Source organism: Microcaecilia unicolor, chromosome 3 (assembly GCF_901765095.1).
Source record: "Microcaecilia unicolor chromosome 3, aMicUni1.1, whole genome shotgun sequence".
Taxonomy (NCBI): Eukaryota; Metazoa; Chordata; class Amphibia; order Gymnophiona; family Siphonopidae; genus Microcaecilia; species Microcaecilia unicolor.
This window is the reverse complement of record NC_044033.1, coordinates 24,370,651-24,398,233: the sequence shown is the minus strand read 5'-3', so window position 1 is coordinate 24,398,233 and position 27,583 is coordinate 24,370,651. Positions and strand designations below refer to the sequence as shown.

At 41.8% G+C, this 27,583-nt stretch overlaps 1 protein-coding gene across 1 annotated transcript in view; it reads right to left on the bottom strand.

Annotated features, from left to right (window-relative positions):
• Positions 1–27,583, bottom strand: part of MTA3 (metastasis associated 1 family member 3) — a 429,588-nt gene that overhangs the window by 90,438 nt on the left and 311,567 nt on the right. Inside the window, 2 exon segments of the mRNA XM_030195789.1 lie at positions 2,507–2,653; positions 6,408–6,494. Coding sequence (XP_030051649.1) covers positions 2,507–2,653; positions 6,408–6,494 — 234 coding nt within the window.

Sequence of the window (27,583 nt, the reverse complement as noted above, 5' to 3'; positions counted from 1 at the left end):
TTTCCTCAGTCTCTCCACAGCTCCCTCTTTCCCTACAAATAAACTATATTACTATATTCCCTCTTTGTCTTCAAGACGCTACAATTTTCTTTTCTAGATTTGTGACCCATTGTAAGTCAGAAACCAAAGAAATAGGACAGCCAAATTTTCAGCAAGCTCTCAAACATGGGCTGAGAAGGAATGTTTTAGTGCCATAACAGTCAGGTCTCCTCAGTGGCAGTCTGCTCAAAGAGGCACCAGCAGCTTATTCACCTGAAGCCCGGGGTTGCACACCTCTAATATAATGTCTGGTCTTGAAACTGCCTACTTGTCATCCACGCTTTCATCACACTCTGTTGGTGTCTGTACACCATGAGCCACTCCATTCTGCTCACTCTGTACCCCTCCGTCCATCTAGGCAAGGGTAGTTGCTACCAACATGGCTTCAACTAAACTTGCAGAAGTAATAATGGAGCAGCAGGGATTTTCGCAACTGTAGGCTGAGTGCAACAGTTCTATTGTGTCTAAACTATATTAATGTCATCTGTGCAGGTCTTCCTTCCTATATTCTTAAACATCTTCAGACAGTCCAAATTACAGCCCTATGTATTCTTTCATATGCATCTAAGTTTGGCCATTACCATCTTTGTTCATACACCATCATTGGCTTTCTCATATTGTATCCAGTTTAAAATTTGTTGTCTGGTCCACAAAGCCCTCTACTGTGACAGTCCCCCCAACTAGCCTCTCTACTGATCCCATTTGCTAGCCCTCACTTCTTAAGATATTTCCACTGAAAGACATCTGATTCTTCCCTCCCGTGTCTTCTGCTCATCTGGACTCCACCAGGGATCAAGCATACACTGCCTCCATTTATGCTAATCTCTTCATGCATATTTATTGTGGATATCCTGATAACCCTGACTGGCAAGGGATACTCCAGGACCGGACTTGGGAAATACTGCTCTAGGGTTTGTATCTTCAGGGCATCGTGTCTCTTATCATACATCTTGTGGCGCACACCTCATACTATTTTTGTTGTTTTTCTATGATCACTCCAAAACTGAACACAATACTCCAAGAGGGGCTTCACTAACGACTTGCACAGGGGCATCAACACTTCCTTTCTTCTGCTGGCTATACCCTCTTTATGCAACCCAGCATCCTTCTGGTCATGGCCACCACCCTTGTCCTCAGATACTATCAACCCAAGGTTCCTCTCTTGAGCTGTGCATATCAATCTCTAAAACCTCCTTTGGATTTCTGCACCCCAAGTACATCACTGTGCAATTCTTCCCATTACCTTTAACTGCCAGACCTTAGACCATCCTTCTAATTTTGGAGATCTCTTTTCATGGTTTCTATGCTCTCCGGTGTGTTCACTCTGTTGACCTGCATTGGTCACTGCTGGAAACAGGATTCTGGGATTGATGGACCTTCGGTCAGTCCCAGTATGGCAACGCTTATGTTCTTATCACCTCGGCCTGAGGAGCCAACTTTTCAAAATCACTGGGGGTGCTAAACTCAATGAAAATTATCCCTTCCTGGACACAATCAAGGAGTTTGTTCAATATTACTCAAGCACCCACGGAGTCGCTCCTATGACCTCGGCAACTGTGTGTCTGTATAAAACAGTGCCTAAGTAGGCGCCTACTTACTGTCTTAATCTAGGCACCTTTTATAAAATTACCCTCTTGAAGTATAATTTCTAAAGGTGAAATTGCCCTTGAATATTTGCACCTCCTTTCCACTACAGGAGCAAAGGACCATGACAGGTCTGTATCATTTTGAATGACAGGCTGGTTGGGCAGGAGTGCTCTCCTCCCATATCAAATGGTATAGCAATCCAAGGGGTAGGTTTGGATAAAGAAAGGGAAAAGGACTTGATATACCACCTTTCTGTGGTTACATTCAAAGCGGTTTACATATTATACACAGGCAATTATTTTGTACCTGGGGTAATGGAGGGTTAAGGGACTTGCCCAGAGTCACAAGGATCTGCAATGGGAATCAATCCAGTTCATTAGGATCAAAGCCTACTGCACTATCCAGTAGGCTACTCTTCCATTCAGGGGTTTAGGTAGCCTAGAGTTGGGGGAGATCTGCTGTTGCTGACATGTGTAGGGACACTGCAGCCCATAATAGGTCTTCCATTACTGGTGGCACTAATGCATCTGCAAGATCTGCCACACGAAGACAGGTTTAATGTGTGTTAGTACTTGGGCTTTTATTAGCTGTTAATGTTCATCAACGGAAGGTTTAGGTTCACTGGCCTCAAAGAATACTAAGACCGAACAGCAAAAAACAAATTTCAGCCTAAGCCCACATTTGTGGTTGTGTTTTTTCTTTGTGGGAGGGGGGTGGGGAGGTTATTAAGAACCATTTCTTAAGTTAAAATTCTCAAAGGTTGATCAGAGACGCGAAATACATAATCTTCAATTTTCAACATGCTTACAGAAGTAAAACTTTCCACGTCACTTAATAAAAAAAATGTAATGAACATGACAATATTCCCAGCTTTACATACCATCCAGGCCATTATGATGGCTATAGCTTCTTTTTCCCAGAATTGTTAGTGTTGTGTGGTTAGGGACTGACAGCATTCGTTTTGCAGTTGGACTTTGAAGACTCAGTATTGGCCTGGTTGCATTTGGTTTCATGGTAGGATGAACTTCTGTTGGTTATGTAAGAAGACAGAAAAATATATTAATCTTTTAGTCCAATTTATCATTTAAATATATACATCTATAACCCAGGGGCGTAGCCAGACTTCTGTGGGAGGGGGGTCCAGAGCTCGAGGGGAGGGGCACATTTTAGCCCCCTCCCCGCCGCCATTGCCGCCCCCATCTCTGCCGACCCCCCTCCCACCGTGAACCCTCCCCCGCCGCCGCCTATCTTCGGTTTTGCTGGCAGGGGACCCCACTCCCCGCCAGCCGACGTCCTCTCCGACCGTTCTGCTGCAGAATAGTCTTCTTCCTTTAACAGTTGCATGCTGACGTCCTGTGCCCCCTCCCCTCGAACTCTGGTCCCCCCTCCCACGGAAGTCTGGCTACGCCCCTGGGTTAGATGTATATATTTAAATGATAAATTGGACTGAAATCTACGGGGGCCCAGGCCCCCTCAGGCCCCACGTAGCTACGCCACTGATCTAACCTGTTCTAATGATTTTAGGAACTGTATTCAGTCGAATGCTATCCGGTTAAAGATAACTGGATAACCTTTTAAATAGATGGTTAGGAGTCAGAACTATATAACTCACTGCCACTAAGAACAGTAGTTCTCAAGGTGGTTAATATCAATCATGCACGTTATTTCCCTTTAACATGAATTAAAAGACACTATCAGCACTATATTACTATAGCATGTTGGTTTGCTACCAAGAATTTCATAGTAATGAGATGCAAAGAATGCAAAAATATATTTTTTTTGTTACATTTGTACCACGCGCTTTCCCACTCATGGCAGGCTCAATGCGGCTTACATGGGGCAATGGAGGGTTAAGTGACTTGCCCAGAGTCACAAGGAGCTGCCTGTGCCTGAAGTGGGAATCGAACTCAGCTCCTCAGGACCAAAGTCCACCACCCTAACCACTAGGCCACTCCTCCTCCACTGTTGCTACTATTTGAGATTCTACATGGAATGTTGCTATTCCAACATTCCATGTAGAGTTGGCCCTTGCAGATCACCAATGTGGCCGTGCAGGCTTCTGCTTCTGTGAGTGACTCATAGAAACAGAAGCCTGTGCAGCCTTCTACATGGAATGTTGCTAGTGGAATAGCAACATTCCATGTAGAATGTCCAATAGTATCTATTTTATTTTTATTACATTTGTACCCCGCGCTTTCCCACTCATGGCAGGCTCAATGCGGCTTACATGGGGCAATGGAGGGTTAAGTGACTTGCCCAGAGTCACAAGGAGCTGCCTGTGCCTGAAGTGGGAATCAAACTCAGTTCCTCAGGACCAAAGTCCACCACCCTAACCACTAGGCCACTCCTCCATTGCACATTACTATATAAATTTAATTTGCAACTTGTTCTCATTTCTGTGCCCCAATCTCTTTCTCTCTCGTCTTATTGCCCCTCATAAAATACTCTTGCTTTCTTCTTTTTCTGTTCACTCCCATAGCACTTATATTCATGATCTCCCGATCACTAGCTTTCTTCTGTTTCCCCACACACACACAAAATCTCACTCTCTAGATCTGCTGCAGGGGTGGTGTGTAGAGCAATGTGCTGAGGCTCACGGTTTGACCTCATCCTTGTTACCATGCCTTGTCATCAGTACTTTTTTTTACCTCTCCCTATGCCCTGGAATCACCACAATCCCATCCTCACCCTCATTCCCTACTGGGAAAGTAGTGCTCCTTACCTATTGCACCCTTTTCCTCTGCCGGCTTCCTCCTTAAGTCGCAGAACTACAAAGCTGCCCTACTTTTGTGAGGCCCGTCAACCCCACGTAATTCTAATTTCAGAAGGATATCGGCAGAGGAGGAAGCAGCAAGTAATGAATGCCTTTTGCAGGAGCCCCCTCCATCTTCTCTCCACGGGTAGCTATGACCTAGGGAGTGGAGGGTATGCCAGGCTGGAGGCAGGAGGGTGTGGGGATGCTGGGCTCAGGGTTTAGGGCATGGACCCCATGTAGGGAGTGGAGGATATGCCAGGCTGGAGGCAGGAGGGTGTGGGGATGCTGGGCCCAGGGTTTAGGGCATGAACCCCATGTGCCAATAGCTACCAGCATTCCTGGTGGAGGACACAGCAAGGCAACAGCAGAGGAAGTCATCCTCCTTGTTAAGGGAAGGGAAAGAGAAATGGGACTTGATATCCCGCCTTTCTGGGGGCTTTGCAACTACATTCAAAGCGGTTTACATATATTCAGGTACTTATTTTGTACCAGGGGCAATGGAGGGTTAAGTGACTTGCCCAGAGTCACAAAGAGCTGCAGTGGGAATCGAACTCAGTTCCCCAGAATTAAAGTCCACTGCACTAACCACTAGGCTACTCCTCCACTCCTGGCAAGGCTGTGTACAAAAATCATTCCTGCCCAGTCAATGGGCTGGACTTGCCTGCTAACATAGGACACCCTGTTAGGCCTAAGGGTTAAAGGGATGTATCTAAATTGAAACCTCTGCGTTACTTTGATAAATAGTAGTAGTAGTAGTAGCACTTTCTATGGTCAGCATAGGCTACCAAAGTTTTCATACAACTTCCCTCCAGCTACTTCGCTAAGTCATGAGTGTGTTGTCTCTATCAACCAAGAAAATTTACTATTAATACGAACATTTAAATAATGTACATTTATAAAGGGCTAACAGCAGTGGCGATCCTAGGGGGGCGGACACCCGGGGCGCCGCCCCGCCCCCCCCGGGTGCAGTGCCCCCCCCCCGGCGAAACACCCCCCCCCCCCCCGGGTGCAGGCCGCGGGGGGGGGGGGGGGTGCCGCAGCACGCGCCTGCTGCAAGTTTACTAACTTTGCACGTTCGCTGCAGCTCCCTTTGCCCCAGAACAGGAAGTAACCTGTTCCGGGGCAGAGGGAGCTGCAGCGAACGAGAGAAGTTAGCAAACTCTCGCAGCAGGCGCGCGCCGCGGCACCCCCCAGCGGCATGCACCTGGGCGGACCGCCCCCACCCCTCCCTCTTAGTACGCCACTGGCTAACAGACTCTATAAATCAAGAACAAACACATTATTTCTATGTTATTTTAATATCCTTACATTTATAGTTTAACAATGCTCCCAAACATAATGGAACATTCTATATATTTTATTTAAAAAAATGTTTATAACATTTTCCTGAGGAAACTTCATTCAAAATGGTTTACAGCAATACAAGAAAAAAAAAAATCAATACAGGTATGGAGAACAGCAGCATCATTCACATACCCCCCCCCCCCCCCTTACACTTCACCACACCTATCCATCTACAATGACAGACCTTCAAATGCTTACAAAACATAAGAATATTTGCCAACGGTCACCTTTCACTGGAAAACTGTCCTCTGGGTCAGCCATCATAAATGTCCTACCTCTCCATCAGACCCTCTTCAACTCCCAGTAAATTACCCTATGCCAAGTGTGCACTCCTCCCTGGCACATACTTCTGCAGATTCTTTCCAAGAGTATATAATACTCATCAATGACAACAAAATTCAAGGGAAGCCTTCAATTCTTGTGATTCGCATAGAAAAGTGGAGGAGTGGCCTAGTGGTTAGGGTGGTGGACTTTGGTCCTGGGGAACTGAGGAACTGAGTTCGATTCCCACTTCAGGCACAGGCAGCTCCTTGTGACTCTGGGCAAGTCACTTAACCCTCCATTGCCCATGTAAGCCACATTGAGCCTGCCATGAGTGGGAAAGCGCGGGGTACAAATGTAACAAAAACAAACAAAAAAATAAAAGTACTTTTTTCCTCAGTTTTCCCCTTGAAGTACTTACCCAAGTGCCTGATAATACTTGACAGAGGTTTTCTAATGCTTTTGATCTTCAAAGGTTTTCCTATTGCTTCAGAATGCCTTACTGTATCTGCAAATAATATATATAAAGACTTTTTAAACATTTCCTAAAGCACTTATAAACATATACATAAAAACAGACAGAGAAGCATGAATCATTTACTAAGCAACTGAGGGAAAGGAAAAGGGAAATGGGACTTGATATACCACCTTTCTGTGGTTTTTGCAACTACATTCAAAGCAGTTTACAAAGTACATACAGGTACTTAACCTGGAGAAATGGAGAGTTAGGTGACTTGCCCAGAGTCACAAGAAGCTGCAGTGGGAATTGAACCCAGTTCCCCAGGACCAAAACCTGTTGCACTAACACTAGGCTACTCCTCCACTCCTTGAGGATTCTGGAATCTTGCTATTCTTTGGGGGTTCTACATGGAATGTTGCTACTCTTTGAGATTGTGCATAGAATCTTGTTAATGGGACTTGATTTACCGCCTTTCTGTGGTTTTTGCAACTACATTCAAAGCAGTTTACATAGTATATACAGGTACTTATTTGTACCTGGGGCAATGGAGGGTAAGTGACTTGCCTAGCAGTGGGAATCGAACTCAGTTCCCCAGGATCAAAGTCCACTGCACTAACCACTAGGCAACTCCTCCACTAGCAACATTCCATGTAGAAGCCTGCCCTTGCAGATCAGCAATGCGGCCGCGCAGGCGTCAGAAGTGCAGGACGTCAGACTCACAGAAACAGAAGCCTGCGCGGCCGCATTGCTGATCTGCAAAGGCTGCGCTAGTGTAGGCGCGCGTTTTGGGCGCGAGCAGATCCATTTTCAGCACGTCTGTAAAAAGGGCCTTTTTAAAACTTTTTGGCGAAAATGGACTTGTGGCAAAATAAAATTGTCGCGTGTCCATTTTGGGTCTGAGACCTTACCACCAGCCATTGACCTTAGCGGTAAGGTCTCTCGCATTAACCATGCGGTAATCACCTAAGTGCGTCAAGTTGAAGTTACTGCCTGATCTTCTGGCGCGCGCATCAAAACTGAAGTTACCACACGGGCCACGTGGCAGCCGGCTGGTAACTCCAAATTGACGCCTGTTGGGCGCACGTAGGCACATACGCGGCTTTATTAAAGGGCCCCTCAGCATTTAGCGCACGCTAATTCCATTAGTATGCAGTAAGCTTTAGTAAAAGGGCCACGTTGTGACTGATTACTGAATTGAATCATCACAAATTTGCCTGAAGAGATGTATTATTTTTATATTTATAAAATTGCTTTATATTGAACTAATTTTAAAAATTGGGCTGCAGAGGATCTTTTCTATGAAGCATGACTGAAATATATATATGATGGTCCACAAAAATTTGTTCTTTAGTTTGCACTAAATTGTTCTCGTAAATGTTGTACAGGAGATCCAAGAGTCATTCGACTTAAACTCTCCACTATTACTTTTATCATAACATCAAATGTTACTTTACACTAACTAGTATAAATGAAGAATGTTTCAAAAAAAAAAAACAAAAACCCTTTTGAATGGCAAGCTAAATGTACAACAATACTAATATATATTATCTCTCTCTCTCTTTCTATATGTTTCAATCATTTTTATTCAAAACTTAAGAAGAAAAGTTAACATCATCATGTATGAACGTCTGATATTTTCCCCCCATGTGGCTAAACTAACACATAGTACTTCTACCCCAACAAATAGAACTTAACCTTCCCTCCCCTTCCCTTCCCCTCCCCCCCCCCCTTTTTTTCCTTTGCTATGGCATCAAATGAACATAATAACGCAGGGTACAGGGCAATATCTAGAAGTTTAACAGTCTACTCCTGGCAGTTGGAGTCAGAGTATTCGAAAAGGGAGTCCAAGTGAGTTGGAAACGCACTCCAGTCTTCATTTTAAAGTCTGTAATTCCTACCCTCTCTACCCGCAGAAGCGTTATCATACGCACACGCCACTGCGATACTGTAGGGTAGTTGTATTCTCTTTCTATATATATATAGTTCTTTTTGGAGGGTGTTTCATTTAACTGGTCCTATGTTATACAAATATGTGTTGCTTCGAGACCAGTGTTTTCAATCTATGTTAAATCAGAATGATTGCTTGCTTGTTAATACTTTACATAGTAACATAGTAGATGACGGCAGAAAAAGACCTGCACGGTCCATCCAGTCTGCCCAACAAGATAACTCATATTTGCTGCTTTTTACTTGTTTTAGCCTTGAAAATTGTAATCTGCCACTGGAAGACTCTGGATCAAGCCACACATCAAGGCTGGTGGAATTTAGTATTTCACACTTACAAGTATAAATCATTCCTTGCTAAAAAGTCACATGGCTATATTTCTTACAAGGAGAAGTGGTCTTTGTTGCTCATGTACTTTAGAGATGCATGTTGAGAAGTCCTTTCCTTCCTGGGTGTTTTTTTCTTGGTTTTTTTTTTTTTAATTGCTTCTTTTTCTCTCTTTTCCCTCCCTCACGCTTTTTGGCATTTGTATGATGTTATAATGCTTTCTAATATGTTATTCTGTTCTTAAATCAATAAAAATACTAAGAACTTAAAAAAAAACTGAGAGGGTCTTTTACCAAGGCGTGCTCACGTTTTTGGTGCATGCTAAAATTGTGGGCGCGCTAAACGTTAGAGACACCAATGCATTCTATGGGCATCTCTAACGTTTAGCGCACCCACAATTTTACCGTGCTAAAAACGTGAGCGCGCCTTAGTAAAAGACGCCCTGAATTTGAGCAACCTATCAGTGTGTTTTAACAGAGACCGCTTAGCATTTTGTCCTGTTTTTCTATATCCATCAGACTTGATAGTACAACTGGTGTTGTGGTTTGATGAAATGATAGGCAAAGCTAAGCGATTTACTTTATGTTATCTGTCTAGTGATTATTATGTGGATGATTAACTTTTGACAAAAACATACTGCAAAGAATTAGAGGTTGCATCAAATTATTTATCTTTGCAATTTAATGTTTTGAAATTCAAAAGGATGTGATTCATTTTGTTAGAAAATGTTATAATGTCTACTTTATTTAGTTAAAAAACTATATTTGTGTGTGTGTGGGGGGGGGGGGGGGGGGGGCAGCCAAGATGGCACCATGAACAGAAGTGTGAGAAGCTGCTCTCGGGTTCTTTTGAAGTCTTTTCCGTTCTACACATCTGACCCCCACCTCACCAAGCCCTGACAGATACAGTAGCAGGATGCATGTGGGAAAGAGGAACCAAACCATAGCTATATGATGCAAGGCTCCATATTAGGAGTCACTGCCCAGGAAAAAGATTGTGTCAGCATTAATATGTTGTAACCCTATGCTTAGTGTGCAGTGACAGCTAAGAAAGCCAACAGAATATCACTAATTATTAGGAAATGAATGGGAAACAGAAATGAGACTGTTAAAATGCCTTTGTATCACCACACCTCAAATACTACGTTCAAATATGGTGACCACATCTCAAAAAAGGTACAGCGGAATTAGAAAAGTGACAGAGAAGGGCGATGAAAATGATAAAGGCGATGGGACAACCTCCCTATGAGTATGGGCTAAAGTGACTAAGGGGGTCTTTTACTAAAGCTTAACGAGTTATCTCCATTTTATTCCTATGGGCCATGATGCAGATAACTCGAGCTAAGCTTTAGTAGAAGATCCCCTAAGGCTCTTCAGATTGTAGAAGAGACGATTGAGGAGCGATATGATAGTTTTACCACCGACTGCATCAACCTCGTCATGCACCCTTTATTATCTTCATGTTCTACCCGTTTTTCTGTCTATTTGTATCATTACCCTCATTGAGTTGTAAGCTTATGTAACCCTGTAAGCCACATTGTGCCCGCTCTAGTGGGAAAATGTGGTGTATAAATGTACTAAAAATAAGAAATAATAATAATAGAGGTCTATAAAATACTGAGTTGAGTGGAATGGGTAGACGTGAATCACTTGTTTACTCTTTCCAAAAATACAAGGACTAGGGGCACACAATTATGCTACTAAGTAGTAAAACTTAAAACAAACTGGAAAAAATATTTCTTCACTCAACGTATAACTTAACACTGGAATTTATTACCACAGAAAGTGGTAAAAGAAGTTAGCTTAGCAGAGTTTAAAAACATTTGGATAATTTCCTAAAAGAAAAGTCCACAAGCCATTAAGATGGACTTGGGAAAATCCAGTACTTACCGTATTTTTCGGACTATAAGACGCACTTTTTTCCCCCAAAATTTGGGAGGAAAATGGGGGGTGCGTCTTATAGTCCGAAGGTAGTGTTTTTGGACCTCCGTTTCGTACTTACATGATTCCATGTTCCCTGGTGGTCTAGTGACGTCGGGGCAGGAAAGAGCCCCCTCTTTCCTGCCCATCGCGCTGCTCTCCGTGCTTCTCAATGCTTTCTGATGGTCTCGGCGATATTCAAAATGGCCGCCGAGAATCTCGGCGGCCATTTTGAATCTCGCCGAGACCATCAGAAAGCATTTGAGAAGCACGGAGAGCAGCGCGATGGGCAGGAAAGAGGGGGCTCTTTCCTGCCCCGACGTCACTAGACCACCAGGGAACATGGAATCATGTAAGTACGAAACAGAGGTCCAAAACCCGGACAAGACGCACCGGAGCACCTAGGTTTTAGAGGAGGGAAAGAGGAAAATTTTTTTTTTCCTATTTCCCTCCTCTAAAACCTAGGTGCGTCTTATGGTCCGGTGCGTCTTATAGTCCGAAAAATACGGTATTTCTAGGATAAACAGCATAAAATCTGTTTTAGGGGCCCTTTTACTAAGCTGCATAGGCACTTATGCGTGCCCAACGTGTGCCATTCGGAAACTACCCCCCCCCCCCCAGCTACTGCATTGCCCGGGCAGTAATTTCATTTTTTTATGCGCACCCACTATGTGTGTCAGAAAATTTCTGGTGCGCGGCGCTAACTGGACAGTAATCAGCATTGTACACGCGCTGATGATTACCGCCGGGTTAATGCATGAGACCTTACCGCTAAGTCAATGGACACGCACCAATATTCATTTTGCCGCACGTCCATTTTCAGCCCCCCCAAAAAGGCCTTTTTTGCAGGTGCACTGAAAAATGAACCTGCACGCGTCCAATACACTCATCTACACCAGCGCAGGCCACATTTTGGCGCACCTTAGTAAAAAGACCCCTTACTTTTTTTGGGGATCTTGCCAGGTACTTGTGACATGGAGTGGCCACTGTTGGAAACAGTATTCTGGGCTTGATGGACCTTCGGTCTGCCCCAGTATGTTCTCCGCCAAGAATATTGAGATTGTGCGGATTATAAATTATGTAAGTAAATAAATAAATAAATGTGAAGATGTGGGAGCAACAGTGCCATGGGAGGGTTTGACTTCTATTATTCAAAGTGCTGTGGTCAGGTTTGTGTAATTTCTTTGTTTAATATGTTGGTCCCTCTTTCCCAAGGTGGTTCCAAGCCCCCCTGGCATGTGCCCTATGATATGGGAAGAGATAATGCACATTGAAGCTACCTTAAGAGACTCTATTCATGCCACTTCTGAGTTCACTAAGCAGTACGTAGCCCCTATGGATTTTTTTTTTAATATATATTTTTTCCTACCATTTATTTTTTATAGGGTTCCTCTGTGTTCATCCCAGGTCTTTTTGAATTCCGTCACTGTTTTTGTCTGTACCACCTCCCTCGGGAGGGCATTCCAGGATCACCTTTTACCCGACTCATCATTCTACTTCATTATTACTTTTCATATTTTACCCTGTCACCTTTTGCCATTTCTACCACATTATGAGACCTGCCATTGATTAGCATCATCTGTATTAACCTGCTTATTTTGTTTTGACATGATGAAAGGAGCATAGCTCTCAAAAGCTAGTAAGAAATATATTAATTTGATTCAATAAAAAGTTATCACAAAAACTTTTTTTCCATTGATCTTTATTTTCAAATATACAACTGGATTAACATGACAACCACTCCAGTTTGCCCAAGGTTATATAGACTTTGAGCCAGATTAAAATTTCTTCCCCCTCCTTGATTGACTATTGTAAACGCGAAAATCTTTTTTTCAAAATTTAAATCCAATTTTATTCATAGGCTGCCAATTCTCAAAAGCCCCAAGTTATGCACAATATACTACATAGTACAACCGGACAAAATAAAAAGATATAAAAATAAAACAGTCATTTTAAAAAGGAATTCTCTTTAATAACCAAAATTATGACAGTCAAAAAATCCACTTATTAAACTTAAATCCAACTAATTCTTTTACCATGCTTAACATACAGAAAACAAACTAAGGGACTCTTTTACTACGCCACTTCAGGTGCCAGTGAGCCCCTAATGCAGTATAAAATTGCGTACCATCAGACATGCTCTGCTGTCCCGCACTAAGTGCCAATTATCATGCGCTAATCCACGCGCTAAAAATATTTTTTCAATTTTTTGGGAGGGGTATGTTAGGAGCATTCCTGCACTAATCAGTTAGGGGTCCTTTTAAAAAGGTGAGCTGGAAAATGGCCTGTGGTACTGTAGGCGCAGGTTTTGGGCGCACGCAGAAACATTTTTCAGCACACCTGTAGAAAAGGCCTTTTTTTGCCGAAAATAGACGTGCGGCAAACTCAAAATTGCCGTACATCCATTTTGGGTCTGAGACCTTACCGCCAGCCATAGACCTAGTGGTAAAGAATTTGGGCGGTAATGACCTATGTGTGTCAGATGCCACTTGGCGCGCGCCCGCTACGTGCCAAAATATTTTTTGGACGCATGCCAAAAATGAAATTACTGCAAGAGCTACGTGGTAGTGGGGCAGTAACTCCATTTTGGCACATGTCGGGTGCGCGTAGACACTTATGCGGCTTAGTAAAAGGACCCCTCAGCATAGCTACGTTACCACATGCTAACTGGTTAGCACAGGATTACTGTGAGCACCCTTAGGGGTCCTTTTACAATGACGAGCTAGTGTTTTTAGCGTGCGCTAAAAATAAGCACACGCTAAATGTTAGAGATGCCCATACATTTCTATAGGCGCCTCTAGCGTTTAGCACGCCTTTGTAAAAGACCCCCTCACTGCCTACAAAATGGGTGGTGGTAAGTGCTCACGTGGTTAATTTTTTTAAATGGCTGTTTGACAATGGTAACAGTGCATGGCCATTAATACAAAAAAAATGAAAACCTGGCCATTTTACAGCTGCAACTTAAACCAAAAATTTCCAAACATAATAATACTATGAGAACATTTTAAATAATAATGGGAACCCTGAGTGTATTGTGTCCACTCTAAAGCAAATCAGTGATAACAGCACAATCTCAAGTATTAGAGTCCATGCAGTGCAAAAAAAAAAAAAAAATATATATATATAGCCTCTTCAAATCAAGCCGTGGTAGCAGTTCCCACGCAGCAATGCCAACGGAGCCCATTCAAAGTGAATGGGCTTTGTTGACATTACCGCGGCTTGATATAAGAGGCCCATGAGGTATGTCACCTACTCTCATAAACTTGTTTCAATAAATTGAAAAGATGCCACTGATCTGTATTTTCCTAGATCCAAATCAATATTCATAGGCAAATATAATTCTGGCCAGGTTAAGTTTAACAGATCCCTGTTTCAGGAAACTTGTTCCTTCATCAGGAAGCCCAACCTCTTCAAACTCCCGTGATGACCAAAGTGTTCAACCTCTACATACATATAATGGCTCCAAGCTGTGGCAAAAATTGCCTTAGCATGCTGGGAAAAAATTCCACACTGCAGCTTACTAAAATGGCTCCTTTGTTATTTGTGGCATTAGTAGATACCTATACTCATAAAAAAAAACCTAGCGCTGGAGCACTTTAAATCCAATTCATTTCATTAAAATCCTGGTCAACTAACAAGACCTGTATTTTTTAATGAAAATCTGATAATCTCCAATAAAGTGGATACTTCTTGCTACGTTATTCCAGATCCTAGATGCCACAATAAAAAAACAGCTCCCTGACTAGTGCATGCCGGCCTGGTTTCACATACAGAAGACACCGCTAATGGTTCTTCCACCAGACTGTGTTGGCTTGTAATGTTCTGAGTGAGATCTAAGATAATACCAACCCATTGAGGCCTTAAAATGTCATAGATAATGAGAGCGAAAAGCCATTAGCAACCAATGCAAAGAACAAAGAAATAGAGCTATGATTTCCTATGGCTAGATCCTGTAAGCTATGTTCTGAATTAGTTGAAAGCACTTCGGACTGGTTTACTAAGCAGCACTAAGGGCGTGTTAGCGTTTTTAGCGTGCTAATAATTAGCACGCGTTAAACGCTAATTTGCCCATAGGAACATACGGGTGACTCTAGTGCGTGTTAATTTTAACGTGTGCTAAAAACACTAGCGTTGTTTAGTAAACGGGGCCCTTAATGCATTTTTGTGGAAAATCCACTAGAATTAATTACTGTAATGGAGCTAGGAGAGAGCAAAAGCATGAATCAAAGGGGCAAAAGCTTTTTGGTCTAAAAATAGATATAGATAAAATCAGCATTAACTCATTTTGGTTTAAATTGGATATGAGGTTTCAATGAAAGTTTGGGGTCCAAAAAGAAGCCTCAAATTGTGTACCTTTCATAAAGAATTGACATTTCAACCATTTCTTGCCATCCTTTATAACTCTAGTGTTGCTTACATGAAAGATGCAGCCTATCTAATCCGAATTACATTAGAGTGCTTCCAGAAGGACTTTTAATTAATATACAATTGTATATCATCACCATAAAACTGGTATGAAACTTGAACTTATGAAATTCTGGGCCCCTTTTACTAAGCGGCGGTAAGCTCAATGTGGGCTTACCACTCGCTAAACAGCCCGGTGGTATGTCCCACTCCTAGCACGCTGTCTTATCTGGAGCTACAAAAATATGGTGGTAAGGGCTCCCCCTCCCCTCCCCCGAAATGGCCGTGTGGCAAGTGCTTTACTTGCCTCATGGCCAGAGAGGCTTCCCTTTTACCTGCTGCAGTAAAAGGGGGCCTCAGCGCATATGAAAAACAACCCTTTTGCCGCAGCTTGGTAAAAGGGGCTCTCTATTCCCAATGGGGTCTGTATATTATGGGTATTATTATTACTATTACTTATCATTTCTAAAGTACTAGTTAAGAACTATGAAATATGAACCATGATTAAGACCTGTAAAAACAGGCCTTGAGTGTCTCTCTTAGTTGACCTTTTCACTGAATTTAAGCTCATGGTCTGCTAGCACCTAAGTAAACACTATAAACTTAAGTTGTCCACCCTAGAGCGGAGTAAATCATGAGGCCCAAGGACTTATGATCTGATAAGACATTCCTATGTGCAAACGGGCCTGGAACAGAAGAATGTGAGATTTAGTGACGTAGAGATAGATGGTGTGAACAGAAAACAGAATGATTTCTCAGGAAGGTAAGTGCTGAAGTAATGTAAAACACAAGTGTATAAAAGTAGTCGCCTCAGTTCTGTACTTTGGAGTGATAGATACAGAAAGCATGGGTATGCAGCAGTTCTATCCTCCCATGAGAAACTAGCATTTGTAATTGTAAATTACTCCTGATAAATAATAAAAAAGAATTGCCTTTCTCATTATCTTGTAGTTTTGGTTTCTTTTGCTCCTCCCAGAAGAGAATGGCTGGTTTATGCTAATTTGGGAGGAGATACAAGCAGCCTAAAAACAGGTCAAATATATATTGAAAAATAGAGATTACAAGATTGATCCTTGAAGAACTCCTCAATTTATAGCACAAGGAATAAATCAATTTTCTCATAACATCAATACTTGCATCCTATCCAGTAGGAATTACAGAAGCCCACCGAGTATTCATCCTCCAATACCAAGATTCACCAACTGTTTAAAAAAAGTTAACACTGATATTATGAAACACTGTAGTCAGGTCCAAAATGACCAACACAGCAGACTCACTGCTATCTTTTTCCAAGATTTTTAATATGTATGGTATTATATATGGCCTGTAATTGTTCAGGTCCAATGAATCATGGGTGGACTTCTTTAATAACGGACACATACTTTTTCAGGTTAGATAGAAAATGGCCAGTTGAAAGAGAAGCAATTATATGAACTACCCACCTAGTTTATTTTTACACTCTAATAAACCAAGAAGGGCATGGATTGTTAGCCTATGTGGTAGCTTTCAACCCAACAAAAAAGTGTAATAGCCCAACTGTATCCTGCTCTTTTTAATAAAAATCATTTAAAAGAATAGGGTTAACTCCTTTCAACAATATTACAGTAGGAAATAATAGGGAGGATTATTTTCAAAGGGATTTAGGTATGTAATAAAGTAGAACCTGGTTACGTTGAAAACTGTCCCTCTCACAGTGTGCATATTGTTTTAAGATTGACCTACGTTTAAGTCTGATTCAAGACAGGTGCTCCTGGGGCAGGATTACCAGGGAGGGAAATGACATGCATAGATCTGTGTTTGGTATTTTGCTTTTATTCTGCCACACTAGTGATATAACCAGGAATGATTTTTTGGTGGGGCCAAAGTTTAAGATGGATGGGTACCAGACAGGGTGGATTGTTGACACTGCTTCCAGTTCCACTCTGTGGCTTGCGCTGCAGATTAGTGGAACTGACTCCAAAGTTGCATTTGTGTGTGTTGGAGAAAGGTGCCTGATCCACTCATAGCTACACACTATCAGGTGCAAACTACTTAGGGATTTTGCATCCATATACTCTGCAAGCAATTTTCAAAGAGAAATTACCCACGTTTTTTCTTACTTTTGAGTGTCTGCTACAAAATCTGTTGTTGCAAAGTACCAAAACGTATAGTCCAACTACATGGGCTACTGGTAACTATCAAACAACAGACTCATGGAAAATATTCAAACAAAAAATCCTTCATATAAAATTATTATATAAGAAGGTATGTTTATGTGCTCAGAAACAGCAACACGGTATAGTTTATGCTTATTGCTCGTGGTTACCCAATTCAGTCATTGCACATGTATTACTTATACTTAGCTCTTCACTTCAAAAACCAAAATATACTTAGGTAGGGTCTTTACTCCAGAACAGTGATGTCTAATTCATATAGAAAATACATTAGCAAGTAAATCCATATGTGAAATTTTAGTCCCAGTAAGGCGATCTCCAAATGCACAAACTGAAGGATATCAACTGAATCCAGGATATATAAGTTTTAATTTGCGAGATCCAAGGGCATAAAAGGTGTTCAGAATATTTAGATAAAAGAACCTACACTAGGTCTTCCAGGTAGCAATTGTAAAGTTTTTATGTATTTTTGGAACAAAATAAATACAAGTAGTCGGAAAACACTGGAATAAAAAACTAAACTCCTTTCCTGAAATAGCACCATCTAATTCCACCTTGAACAAAACATCCAAAATATACTGTTGCACAGACTCAGTAAGATTAGAAAGTAACTTAACATAAAACTGCTCAACCATATATTGTCTCTCAGCTTCCACCACTTAGGCAACGTGGTTTTAATACCATAACAGTTCCACCTTTATCTGCTGCCTTGATTATAATCAAAGTATCATTCTTTGTACATCCAATTTCTATTGCAGAATTAGATTAATAAAATTCAGTTTTCTTATAGTTTCCAAATGCTCCAATTCCTGCAAAATCAATTGCTCAAATAAAGTCATTGCTGGGTCCACCAGACTAGATGGAACCCAGGTAGATCCCTGATTAGGGAGCCTTACATTCAAATTTTTCCCTGTTGAATAATCTTGAAAATAAACATTTAAGTTGACATATAAAATAATATAAATGAATCCTGGTGTCAAACGAAAAGGTACAAATGGTCAACTTGATTCCAGAAAGAACTTTCTGGGAAGACAATTTAAAGCCATTTCAATGAGGAGGACAAGTGTATCACCATGCCGTAATGCATCTGGTTTGAACCATTCGTCACACTGGTTGACTAGATGGCTTGTCCACCGGCTATCAAAAACCTCACAGATTTGAATCAATAACTGGAACTGTATTATTAGAATCTTCCTCAGATGAATCACTCGAAGATTATACACAGGTCAACTTTTCATCTTCTCTGTGTTGTGTTTTGTCCATCCAGGGATAAACATATCACTTAGAATAATGAAGTTCGTCCCCATGAAATATTTTGATCTTATATATTTCTAATTCTTGTTGATAACTTTCCAGTTGCTTCTGGATGTCCTGGAACTGATGATTATACGAAAGCTGATCAAAAGTATCTTTCAAAACTGTTAATTTACGTTGCATTCATTTTGTCGATTGATAATTGATTTATTCGTAGCTCGATCTTAAGCAACAACAGATCAAGGAAGCATCTTGTTAACACTGAATTCCATCATTATAAAAATGGTTCATTATCCAAAAAAACGAGGTTCTCTACATAATCTTAAACCTTGAAGCACCTGTTGAGCACTGCAATATTTCACTAATGTGGCCATGTGTATTTCAGCCTGTATCAGAGCTTTATTCATCTTATAAATTCCAGATTGATCGGTCACCACAGTAGACTACAGAAGCATCAATTGGCCTTCATCCAGAAAACAGTTTTGAATATCAACTTCAGAAAAACCAGAAGTACTATTGTAACTGGATGTTGCCATTTTAAACCCTCCCAAAAAACGCCATTCCAAAAGAACACCAGAATTTTGGAGAAATAAAAATTACAATTATCCACAGTCAAAAGAAACTAACCAACTAACACTGACCTGGGTAAACATATTCAAACAAACAAAAAAATCCTTCATATAAATAATTTTTATGTAAAATGCATACGTGCTTAAAAACAGCAAATATAGAGTAGCTTATGCTTATTGCTAGTGGTTACCCAATTCAATCATTGAACATGTACTACTTATGCTTAGCTCTTCATTTCAAAAAACAAAAATATACTTATCTCTTTCAAGTAGGAACTGTATGCAGGTCCATATTCCAGAACAATGATGTCCAATTCACATAGAAAATGCATTAGCAAATAAATCCAACTGTGCAATAATAGTCTCAATAAGAAATGCATTAGCAAGTAAATCCAAATGTGCAATAATAGTCCCAGTAAGACGATCTCCAAAAGCACAATCAAGCAATCCTTAAAATAACGTCCCAAGCAGTCTCCAACATGGGTTCATGTTTCACCGTAATCACGGCTTCTTCAGGAAGAAATGCATATAATCATCCAATTTGCTGTGGTGCCTCAAATAATATCTATAATACAAAAATCTTTATTAATCCAAAAATAATTCAACTACATTGATAAAAATGATATAAAAATAATAAAAATAAAAATAGAATGGCAACATACCCAGGGATATGACTTCCCCTCCTTACTTGTAATGCTGGCAAACCTAACTGTCAAAAAATGCCAAGACTTCATATAAGCACATATTAGCCAATCAAAAGCAGAAAGTTGGTCAAACGTCCACTTTGAACCAATCATTACATAGAGATGTACAGCACATGCACTACAGACTAGACCATTCAATGTTTTTATTCAATCCATAGGAGTGTTTTACAATACCAGAGGGCCCTGTTAATTTAGCTTTCTAATTAGTGATACCATATCTCAAAGACCAATAGAAATTAAAAGAATAATGTGGTCAGTACCCACCAGTACTGGGTTTAATGTTATAATCATAGTTCTTAAAACAAAACTTCTTAGGATACTGTATTCTAACCAATTTGAGATACATCAGCAGAATCTGCCTCACAAAAGGTTAAAACTACTGAAAGACTCCAAGATGCCAAGGCAACTATAAAGTAAACAGAAAGAAACCAAACAAGGATACTCATTGAAGAACCACAAACAAGGCACAGCCAAACAACTATTTGGATTTTAAGACCAAAAAAGGAATGGTAATTCCCTTAAATCTATGTGGGATGCATACGGATGATTAAAAAAAAAAGGAATAGTATGAGTTTATTTTAGAAACAATGGGTTTTGATTTGGAATATCTTGAAACACTAAGGAGCTCATTTTCAAAAGAGAAAAACGTCTAAATTGGTATTTTCATAAAACAATTTTTAGATGTTTTTCTATGAAGTCCGTCAGAAGTACGTTCAAATCACAAGGGAGCATGTCAGGGGGCTGTTAAGGGTGGGATCTGGGTGTTCCTAACGCTTGGACGTTTTTTGGCTATAATGGAACAAAACCAAACCATCCAGGATTAAAACTAAAACGTTTTCAGTTAGACCTGTTTTTATGCACAAAAAGGTGCCCTAAATGGCCAGATGACCACTGGAGTGAATCAGGGATGACCTCTCCTTACTCACCCACTAACCCCCTCCTACCCCCCAAAAATGTGATTTAAAACATTACTTGTCAGCCTCTATGTCAACCTCAGATATTATACTCATGTCCATTAGAACCGTAAGTAGGTCTCTGCAGTAGTCTAGTGGTGGGTGCAGTGCACTGCAGACAGATGGACCCAGGCCCATACCTCCCCCTACCTGCTACACTTGTGGAGGAAACTGTGAGCCCTCCAAAACTCACCAGAAACCCACTGTACCCACATAAAGGTTTTTGGGGGGCTCAGTAAACATGATAAGGGAGCAATGGTGAGATGTGTACCTGGCAGCATTTTAATAAAGACTACTGCGGTACCTCCTAGAGTATCCTATTGCTCTCCTGGGATGTCTGGGGGACCAGTGTACTAAAAATGCTGAGTCCTCCTACATCCCATTGGCTTGATTTTGTATGTTTTGCACTGACTTTTTTTTTTTTTTAATGGACCAAAAAAAACAAAACATCGAAATCATAACCTTGTTCAAAACAGTATTAAAAAAAAAAAAAAATAGATGTTTTTCTTTTTTGAAACTGACCGTATCTATTCAGATTTTGGACATTTTTTGCAAAACATCCAAAGTCGAACTTAGATGTCATATCAAAAATGCCCCTCCAAGTAGACTATTTAGAAACATTTACACGTGTAGATTGGCTACACATGCAAATTGTGATTTCAGAAAGTGGCTAGGTACACCTTTAAATGGCTGTGACACAGATTTCAACAGGACTTATTTTGGCTGTACTGAAATTTTTTTTTTTTAATTACATTTGTACCCCACGCTTTCCCACTCATGGCAGGCTCAATGCGGCTTACATATTATATACAGGTACTTATTTGTACCTGGGGCAATGGAGGGTTAAGTGACTTGCCCAGAGTCACAAGGAGGTGCCTGTGCCTGCAGTGGGAATCGAACCCAGTTCCCCAGGACCAAAGTCCACCACTCTAACCACTAGACCACTCCTTCACTGGGAACAGGAGAAATCCCTACTTGCTCCTGCCCTGGCAGTTGTCTTTGGTCTAGATGGTGCCACCAACCCCTCATGACACTATTGTTAAAGATAAGATTCCACATAAGGCACTTATTTGACAATGTGGGCTCTAGCGCTAGTACTACCAGAATATCACTAGGGGTCATGGGTGAAATTTTGAAAAAGACAGCTGCTAGTGCAGGAGCGAGTAAGGATCAATCCTATCCCCGTTGTTTCACCAATTCCTTCGGCTGATGTATAGTCCTGGGTCTGGGCTAGGCCTCATTTATGGAAGGATCTGGACTTCATGGGAGGTTTCTGACATTTTAACCCCATGTCAGGGCTTGAGAAAGGGGTGATGGACCTACTGAGCCACCAGGGTTGGTGGTGTCCCTGGGAAAGAGGGTCCAGGAGGGCCTCCTACACAAGAAGGGCACTAAAATGAATTTTTCAGGCAACACCACAGCCCAGAATGCACAAAGGTCCTGGCTGTGGCAACGTGTGCAAATTTTCATACAAAATTTAGCTCCTTGTGAATTTTAACAAAGAATGTAAATAAGCCAATAACTTGTTTGCATCTCTTAACAAAAGTCTGTGGAAATAGGCTCTAACCTGCAAATAGTTTTGTACATATGGGCTAAAATGTCAACTTTATCTATACCTATTTTACACAATACTAATTAAAATTCCTGCCAGCTTTTTCTCCAAAGTAAATAATATGCTCAAATTCTTCATTTCAGCTGAGAATGAAATTGAGTCCTTTTAACTCCTCACTGATAAAGGGAAACTGGCATGTACCAGCCTTCAACAGTACTATATAGCTGCAGTCTCAAAGTAATCATAGTATACAACATCTTGCTCAGGGAGGCACACTGGGTAGATGGAGAGAAGAGTTTCAATGTTCGGATCCCTTGTCAGTACTATGACAAGCTGCACAATAAAAATAACTCCTTGAGACACGCTCATTCATTTAAATCACCAGCTGAAATGTGGAAAGCAGATAAGTTTAAAACAGGGGGAATTTTATCTCCTTATAGTCAAACAGAATATTTTAAACAATGTATGGAATGAATGACCAAGCCCGGAAAATGGGTGTTCAAATACTTTTCCAATTGTGAAGAAAATAAAGGGGACAATATACAATGGTAGTAAATCCACATAAATATATCCAGACAAGTTACCCAAATATGTTGATGGGAATATCCAAAGAGATATTCATCGACTTGTCTTATTTACATTATACAAAAATGTTTAGGTTGGACATCAACTAGTCAAGCCAAAGCTTAAGTGCTGGCTGTCAGCAAAATTTAACAAAGGTCTTATTCAGTTAACCCTTGAGGTTACCTGGGTAACTCCTTTCAACATCATCAAAGTTTTCCTCTTTGAATAGCAGGGGTTCTGAACCTCTCTGGGTAGGTGCCAATGATCTGTTCCATTTGTGTTATGCGACCATATGCTTTTTTTCTAATCTTACACATACAGGGCCCTTTTACAAAGACGTTAGGCTTTACATGCATGCAGCACACGCCAAACGAGATAACTGCCAGGCTAGCACGCACCCCCGGCAGTAATGTTGGATTTGACGCATGCCCATAATACCTGGACAAATAATATTTTTTATTTCCTACCGCACGCAGCATTTCCGGCATTAATCGGCAGTTTGCACATGCCGACCGGTCACCACGCGCGTAATGTATGAGCCCTTACCGCTAGATCAGACCATTAAGGGCTCAGGCCATAAATAAGCACACGCTGGTTTCAATTTTACTGCGGACCCTTTTCCCTGCCAACTGAAAAAAGTCCTTTTCCCCCAGATGTCGTAAAAACTGGCACAGAGTGCACTCAAAAGACGCGCTCGCACTACCGCATGTCACTTTTTACAATGGCTTAAGTAAAAGGACCCCACAATATTCATTTAACTTTTTTATAAATGTCATGGTTGGGAGTTATCCTGTTTGGGTTATTTTGAATGGTTATTAGTTTAATTTTGCTCATCTTGTTCCTTATTTCACTTTTTGATATCATTCTTATAAATTACTAGGAAAAAATGCCCGTTTCTGAGCGGAATGAAACGGGCGCTAGCAAGGGGCCCCCTCCCTCCGTCCCTCGAAGCTACTTGCCTTGTTCGCTGTGGGTCATTTCGGCCCTCGAGTGTCAATAGCTCCGCCCTCGACGTCATGACGTGTCATGACGTTTTGACGCGAGGGCGGTGCAGACACTCCAGGGCACACCGGATATCTCGGGCGCCTCAACTTCCGTGGAGGCTTCAGAACATTGGGGTTGCCTTTTATATATATAGATTTTGTTTTTTTGCCATCATTATGAATCTGTTATTCATTTATTTCATTGAGTGCACCTGACACAGCCTTTTGGTGAAATGTGGTCATGTTGGGCTTTTTATGAGAACTTTCAAAATGTTTAAAAATAATATAAACATTCTTTATTAATCCATCAAAAACATCCACATTTCTAAGAATAATAGTGTTCTCCACTAAGGAAAAGTCCTCACACACAATTTCACAAAAAAGTGAAAAGATGAGAAGTCTCACATAAACATTTAATATGAATATTCAATACATCAAACTGCCATATCAGCTCTGCTCCAACCAGTTTCACCCTCCATAGGCTTATTCAGGAAGCATCATGCTAGAACAAAAAACAAATATAATCGAAAACAGTACATGAAAATGTCAATCCCATTATTATGCTTTCATTACAAATTTATAAAAACTTATGATGTTGCAAGGAAGCACTGCTCATCCCACAGCTGAGTCAACATGGCAAGACTCCAAAAAAGATGCTGGCATATAAGAGCTGAACTCTTTCTTCCCAAAGAGCAACTTTTTGATACCTAATACAATCAATGGTCCTAAACCATGCAGATTATTGCAACGGAATCTACGTAGGCTGCAAAGAACAACTCATAAAAAAACTCCAGACCACCCAAAATACAGCAGCCAGGCTGATATTCAGCAAAACACGCTTCGAAAGTGCCAAACCCCTCCGAGAAAAGTTGCATTGGCTCCCAAAGAACGGATCATCTTCATCATATACGGCGTAGTCCCAGAATACATGACAGACCTCATAGACTTACCAATACGAAACAAAGTCAGATCATCAAGATCCTACCTAAACCTACACTACCCAAATTGCAAAGGACTGAAATATAAAACAACTTATGCAGCTGGCTTCTCTTAAATAAGCGCACAACTATGGAATTGGCTCCCAAAAGCTGTGAAAACAATCCACGACCACTTGAACTTCAGGAAATCACTAAAAACCCGGAACCTTCGCTCTCAGGACAAATCCCTCCTCTCAGTACCCTTCTCCACCACCGCCAACTCCAGGCTCCGCCCATTCTGCCTCACCTCACCCTATGCGTGGAATTAACTTCCTGAGCCCCTACGCCTAGGCCCCTCCCTACCCATCTTCAAATCCTTGCTCAAAGCCCACCTCTTCAATGTTGCCTTTGGCACCTAACCTTTATACCTTTCAGGAAATCTAGACTGCCCCAATTTGACTGCCCCTACTTGACTGACTGTACATTTGTCCATTAGATTGTAAGCTCTTTGAGAAGGGACTGTCCTTCTATGTTAACTTGTACAGCGCTGCGTAACCCTAGTAGCGCTTTAGAAATGTTAAATAGTAGTAACAGTAGTAAAAACCAACCTCTTCAAAAAGGCCTACCCGAACGACCCCACGTAACCCTCTTCACCTACCAACACAGCATGACTATGATCGCACAGGACAACACACAATCTTCATCCATTTTGACCCTCCACTTATACCTCATATGATCACTATACAACTTTGTATTTGTTATTCACCGACTGGGCAAACGCCTTTGACGGTACTATGTAAGCCACATTAAGCCTGCAAATAGGTGGGGAAATGTGGTGTACAAATGCAATAAATAAATAACCCCCAAAGGGTGCTAAAAGACCATGCCATCGAATGCATGTAAAAAAAGAATAACATTCCAAAAAAGATGCTGGCATATAGCGAGGTTACTTACCTGTAGCGGGTATTCTCCGAGGACAGCAGGATGATTGTTCTCATGATTGGGTGAGGTCCGAAGGCAGCCCCAGATCGGAAGATCTTCCTAGCAACAAAGAGTGCTAGCCCTCGCATGCACATGCGCGAACCGCGCATGTGCGACTGTCTTCCCGCCCATAGCGTAAGCGTGCTCGTCAGTCCAGTAGATAGCAAAAGAAAAGGGAAGACACAACTCCAAAGGGGAGGAGGGCGGGTTTGTGAGAACAATCAGCCTGCTGTCCTCGGAGAATACCCGCTACAGGTAAGTAACTTTGCTTTCTCCAAGGACAAGCAGGCTGCTTGTTCTCACGATTGGGGTATCCCTAGCACCCAGGCTCACTCAACACAACAAACAGTGGTCAATTAGGCCTCGCAACAGCGAGGACATAACTGAGATTGACCTAAATAGAACCAACTGAGAGTGCAGCCTGGAACAGAATAAAACTGGGCCTAGGGGGGCGGAGTTGGATTCTAAACCCCAAACAGATTCTGCACACCGACTGCCCGAACCGACTGCTGCGTCGGGTATCCTGCTGTAGGCAGTAATGAGATGTGAATGTGTGGACAGACCACATCACAGGCTTGCAAATCTCTTCAATCGTGGCTGACTTCAAGTGGGCCACTGACGCTGCAATGGCTCTAACACTATGAGCCATGACATGACCATCAAGAGTCAGCCCAGCTTGGGCGTAAGTGAAGGAAATGCAATCTGCTAGCCAATTGGAAATGGTGCTTTTTCCGACAGACACTCCCATTCTGTTGGGATCAAAAGAAACAAACATTTGGGCGGACTGTCTGAATGGGCTTGTCCGCTCCAGATAGAAGGTCAATGCTCTCTTGCAGTCCAATGTGTGCAACTGACGTTCAGCAGGGCGGGTATGAGGATGGGGAAAAAATGTTGGCAAGACAATTGACTGGTTAAGATGGAACTCCGACACCACCTTCGGCAGGAACTTAGGGTGCGTGCGGAGGACTAATCTGTTATGATGAAATTTAGTATAAGGAGCATGAGCTACCAAGGCTTGAAGCTCACTGACTCTACGAGCTGAAGTGACTGCCACCAAGAAAATGACCTTCCAAGTCAAGTACTTCAGATGGCAGGAATTCAGTGGCTCAAAAGGAGGTTTCATCAGCTGGGTAACACATAGTAACATAGTAGGTGACGGCAGAAAAAGACCTGTACGGTCCATCCAGTCTGCCCAACAAGATAAACTCATATGCGCTACTTTATATGTATACCTGATCAACAATCTTTATTATCTTCAGGTATAGTTCCAAACTGAAATAGAGCAGCTTTTGCTTCTTTTAACACTAGGGCATCCTGAGAATGGGCTTATACCATGCCTTTGTGTTCCCTCAGAGTTACCAATATCCCACCCCAAGCCAACTACACTGCTTCACAGTATCCCACCCAGCCCCTTTCTAACCTTATGCCCTGCTAAAGGCTTCACAGGTGAGAACGACATTGACATCCCATGACACAGGAGGAGGCTTGATAGGGGGCTTTGACAAAAGCAAACTTCTCATGAAGCGAACAACTAAAGGCTGTCCCGAGATAGGCTTACCCTCTACACGATAATGAAAAGCACTAATTGCGCTAAGGTGAACCCTTACAGAGTTGGTCTTGAGACCAGACTCGGACAAGTGCAGAAGGTAGGACAAGAACGAGGATCTAGGGCCTTGCTGTCACACCAGACGGCAAACCTCTTCCACTTGAAAGAATAACACCTCTTCGTGGAATCTTTCCTGGAAGCAAGCAAGACTCGGGAGACACCCTCAGAAAGACCCAAGGAGGCAAAGTCTACGCTCTCAACATCCAGGCTGTGAGAGCCAGGGACTGGAGGTTGGGATGCAGAAGCGCCCCCTCGTTCTGAGTGATGAGGGTTGGAAAACACTCTAATCTCCACGGTTCTTCGGAG